Here is a 5,170-nt window from a genome sequence, read left to right on the forward strand (position 1 = left end):
GAACTCACACCAACCTGTATGACAGTGTGGATAGATGTGACAATTGATCCTCCCATCTAACCTCAAATTATCAGTAAAACTTAAAATGTTTTTTCCACCAAAACACTGAGCTGGTTACACAGAGACTTGGAACACTGAATTGCATAATTGTTGTACATGCCTTTCCTTGGCGGGGAATGGAGTGGGAGGCAGAAGATGGGAGACGGGGCAAGTTCATCTCCCCCATACGGTAGGAAGTAGCGTCTGTACTTTTGGAAAACCTGTCAAAACCAAACTTTAGCTTTCTCAGCCTCAGCTAAGACTGGAAAGTTAAATTAAGATCGCAATTACTAGCTAGATGGCATTAAATGTCACTAACCTGAAGCCAAGGATTTAAATAGTAGGCTTCCTGCGTGGTTGAATTCCAACCCTGTTTCAAAGTTCAAATTATTTGTTTCCCATGGCAACTTCCTGAAACCTAAGTCAGTGTTCCTGAAAACTGGCAGATCAGAACAGCCAGGGAGTTTAGAAAAATACAGATTCTGGTTTCCCTCAGACTTCATACTTCAGAATCTCAGGGATGGAAACCCAGGATCCAGTCATCCCGGCTGCCATGCACATTTGAGAACTGAGGATCCAGGCTAACGCACATCCAGCCTCCACTAAAGAATACCTTTATGGTCTCGAGTTTCAAACTCTTTCTCTTTGGGGTAAGGGGTGAAAGAAGGAGGCTGATGTCTGGGCATCCTTCTGACCCTTTTCAGGTTCATAGATTCAAAAAATGCATATATTGGGGTCATCAAAGCATTCACCAGGCATAAAGAAAAAACAAAAAACGTCTGCAAATCCAGTCTTTTTGCTGATCATTATATTTTCCACTGGGTAATATACATGAGAAGTTATGTTCAGCACAGGTTTATGCCTCTACATTGAGAACTTTTAAGACTTAAGAGTCTTGTTTCCTGTAATCCCAGCACTTTGGGAGGCCGAGATGGGTGGATCACGAGGTCAGGAGATCAAGACCATCCTGGCTAACATGGTGAAACCCCGTCTCTACTAAAAAAAAAAATTAGCCGGGCGTGGTGGCGGGCGCCTGTAGTCCCAGCTACTCGGGAGGTTGAGGCAGGAGAATGGCGTGAATCCCGGGAGGCGGAGCTTGAAGTGAGTCAAGATCTCGACACCGCACTCCAGCCTGGGTGACTGAGCAAGACTCTGTCTCAAAAAAAAAAAAAAAAAAAAAGTTTTGTTTGCTTCTAATCCCATTATTTCAGAGGGCAGTTAATTGTTTTTAATACAATGGATTGGGGAACCTATTCAGTACAGTTAAAAATTCTGACTTCCTGGACAACACTACTTTTACTTTGTTCTCTATGCTCAACTAAATTTAATTCACTACAGCTATTATCATACTTTATAGAGAAACATGTTATTTAATATAAATGTCAAAAACTGTCAAACTTGTCACCTACTTAGTAAGGATTGTTTTAAATTGTGCTTTCTCTGGAGGGAAATCATGTTACATATTACACATTTAGCATTACTGATAACAGTAGTATTATTATAAATGTAGATTACAATATGAAAATGAGTTGCCAGGCTTCTAAATGCCCCAAATCTATTAAACATAGTTGGTTAATTGTTATTCTTTATCTCTTTAACACTAAAAAAAATAGCAAAATGTTATAGTACCAGTACCCTTTAAGGTTCAAAAGTGGTTTTTCATGCACTTCTTTAAAAAGTTCAACAGCAGCTGATATCAGGTTTCAAGAGGGAAGTACATGGATGGATTGAGTGGTCTCTTCAGAAGTCCAAAGAAGATAGTTAATACAATCTAAACATAGCCTTGGTTAGAGTTATTTACATAATTACAATGCTGAAGTTTTGTCGCAGTATAAATTGTGTCCATTGGACTCTCACCAATGTTCTTGAAGCACAAAGTTCACCTTCCATGGCCTATTATTCCCCTGTCCATCTATCTCCAAACTTCACACACCGCTGAGATGCTACTGAAAAAGTTCATTTCAAAATATCCCATTCATTCATATTTAGAAAGTCCCCTGAGGCCCTTGGCTGGGAACTTCTCTTTAGACATCAACCAAGTCCTCCTTTCAACCTCCGCATTGCAATAAAGTGGTTTTCTGAACGGGATCCAGAGGTGGCCCCAGAAGTGGAAGGAACCCCTCGAATCCGCCAGTTACAGGAAGCTGTCTTCCACCAGGTCTGAAGAGTCTATGCCGATGTCGTCCATCATGTCGATGTCTTCAATGGTCTCGTCCTCTCTCTTGATGAAGGTGGAACTGCTGGAACCCGTCTCAATGGCACTCTCTTCAGAGGTCTGCGAGCTGGAGGAGGGAGAGAAGAGCAAAGATTACAACTCCCGCAAAGAACTAGAACTAGACTGTGGCCCCCTAGAGACAAAGGAAAGCCTTTGGCATTCAAATCTGGGCTGTACGGTATGGCAAGATTCTGCCCCCAGGCCTGACATGCTGTGGTAGGCCACATAGAAAACCAAGGTCCACCCATCATTTTTATACTTCAGCTTTCCTGCTTTTCTGCCAGGTCTTTCATCAAAGTTGCTGACAAGCTGCAACAATTTCTACTTGCCCTACTCAATCCTAATGGAAGAGAAAATAAGCAATGCCTGATCCAAAGGCCCGGGAAGGTAGAGCAGGGGGTGAAGTCAGCTGCAAGCTGCAGCCAGGCCCATCAGGTGCTCTCCCGGAAGCCTCCTGGGCATCCAAACTGTGTTCTCAGGATCTCATGCCACTTGCCTGGAATGCCCTCTTCCCCTCTCTCTTGACATCCAATGCCCGCAGCCCCCATCCCATCTTGAAGGCCCAGGTGATGGCTCCTTACGTACTGGAGCAGTGGCTGAAAGGGGAGTTCTGGAGTCAGAAAGCCTTAGGTCTGGAATGGTCCCCCCACTTACTAGCTGTGTGATGCTACACAAGTTACTTAACTTGAACTTGAACTTCAACTGGGAAAGTTCAATTCCTGGTGTGTCAAATTCTGCAGCTCAGCCTGGTGTAGCCCTAGAAAATTTCTGGGCACTTTTCTCATGTTATTTATTTCAATGTGACTCTCTAACTTTATATAAAAGCAGAACCCTCTTACAACTCAAATATTATTCAGAGCCCACAAATACAAAGTAACCAAATTGAGAAAAGATCTGAGACAGACAGCCCTAGATTCCCTGCTCAGCCTTCCCCGACCCCTGTGAAGTTCCACCACAGACCCCTAAAACTTGGAGGAACACCGTTTGCTCAAGGGATATAAACACATTATAAAAACTGGCCTGAGCAAAGCATAATAAAAAACCAAAGACTGATAGGTCACTTTGTCCCATCTTCAAATCACATAACATATTCTAAAACAAAATAGAAAAGCCATACTTTTAAAATTACCCAGTTCATACAAATAAACAAGGGCTGTCTACATATTATACCTAAATTGGTTAACAAAGGTCACAGTCATAAGCCTTCAAAATAATGCTCTGATGGGAAAGAAGAGGGAAAAAAACACACACACACAAGCAACTTGGACCTTGAACGAGGGGCCACTATCATCACCTTCTCCTACCTCTGTCCAAGGGCCATGCAAAGAGAGCAGAGAACTGGGGCATAGTCTCCTCCATCCAACCACGTGAACTAGTGATTCTCAGTCCTGCCTGGGCATTAGCTCCACCTTGGTGCTGAGTTAAAGAATCTAGGCCAGGAGAGGTGGTTCATGCCTATAATGCTAGCACTTTGGGAGGCCGAGGCCAGTGGATCTCTTGAGGTCAGGAGTTCAAAACTAGCCTGGCCAACATGGTGAAACCCCATCTCTACTAAAAATACAAAAAGCAGCTGGGCATGGTGGCATGTGCCTGTAATCCCAGCTACTTAGCAGGCGGAGGTACAAGAATGGCTTGAACCCAGGAGGCAGAAGTTGCAGTCAGCCGAGATTGCACCACTGTACTCCAGCCTGGGTGACAGAGCGAGATTCTCAAAAAAAAAAAAAAAAAAAAAAAAAAAAAAGAAAGAAAGAAAGAAAATCTAGGTAACGATCATCCAATGACTGCTAATGTTACAAAAGGCAGACAACTGGACAGTGCAAACCTCCTGACAGAAGCACACAGAACCATCTTTGAAGCATGTTTGCCAAAGATCTAACCTGAGTCAGGTTAAGTTCCTAGACTAACTACCAGTTTGCAACACATAGAGAGGACAGAAGCACCTGAGAAGGACACTACAAGGATGTAATCAGGATAATGACCTCTGGCTCCGTACATGTTGCTGCAAAGGACATGATCTTGTTCTTTTTTTAATTTCATTTTTGTATTTTCCACTTCTTAAGTTCAAGAGTACATGTGCAGGTTGTGCAGGTTTGTTACATAGGTAAACATGTGTCATGGTGGTTTGCTGCACAGATCATCCCATCACCCATCCTTTAGCTATTCTTCCTGATGCTCCACCTAACCCCCAACCCCTGAAAGGCCCCAGTGTGTGTTGTTTCCCTCCATGTGTCCATGTGTCCTCATTGTTCAGCTCCCACTGATAAGCGAGAACATGCGGTGTTTGGTTTTCTGTTCCTGTATTAGTTTGCTGAGGATAACGGCTTCCAGCTCCATCTGCAAAGGACATGATCTCATTCCTTTTTATGACTGCATAGTGTTCCATGGTGTATATGTACCATATTTTCTTTACCCAGTCTATCATTGATGGGCATTAGGTTGATTCCACGATTTTGCTATTGTGAACAGTGCAGCAGTGAACATACACGTGCACGTGTCCTTGTAATAGAATGATTTATATACCTCTGTCACCTCTGGGTATATACCCAGTAACGGGATTGATGGGTCAAACAGTATTTCTGCCTCTAGGTCTTTGGGGGAATTGCCACACTGTCTTCCACAGTGGTTGAACTAATTTACACTCCAACTAACATTGTAAAAGTGTTTCTTTTTCTCCACAACCTCACCACCATTGGTTGATTTTTGACTTTTAGATAATAGCCATTCTGACTGGTGGGAGATGGTATCTCAGATCTTGTTCTTTTTCATCGATGCACAGTATTCCATGGTGTATATGTGCCAGATGTTCTTTATCTAATCTACTGTCAATGGGCATTTCGGATAATTACATGTCTTTGCTATTGTGAACAGTGTTGCACTGAACATACGTATGCATGTCTTTATGGTAGAATGATTTAT

General features: G+C 42.8%; 1 protein-coding gene across 2 annotated transcripts in view; it reads right to left on the reverse strand.

The window, feature by feature from the left end:
* Positions 1-1,272: 1,272 nt before the first annotated feature.
* Positions 1,273-5,170, reverse strand: part of PDGFRA (platelet-derived growth factor receptor, alpha polypeptide) — a 62,143-nt gene continuing 58,245 nt past the window's right edge. For both annotated transcript variants that reach the window (XM_011966502.1, XM_011966501.1), the window contains exon 23: positions 1,273-2,321. In XM_011966502.1, coding sequence (XP_011821892.1) covers positions 2,174-2,321 — 148 coding nt within the window. In that variant the 3' untranslated portion in view covers positions 1,273-2,173. The remainder of the gene's footprint in view (positions 2,322-5,170) is intronic.

Source organism: Mandrillus leucophaeus, unplaced genomic scaffold, assembly GCF_000951045.1.
Source record: "Mandrillus leucophaeus isolate KB7577 unplaced genomic scaffold, Mleu.le_1.0 Scaffold762, whole genome shotgun sequence".
Lineage (NCBI taxonomy): Eukaryota > Metazoa > Chordata > Mammalia > Primates > Cercopithecidae > Mandrillus > Mandrillus leucophaeus.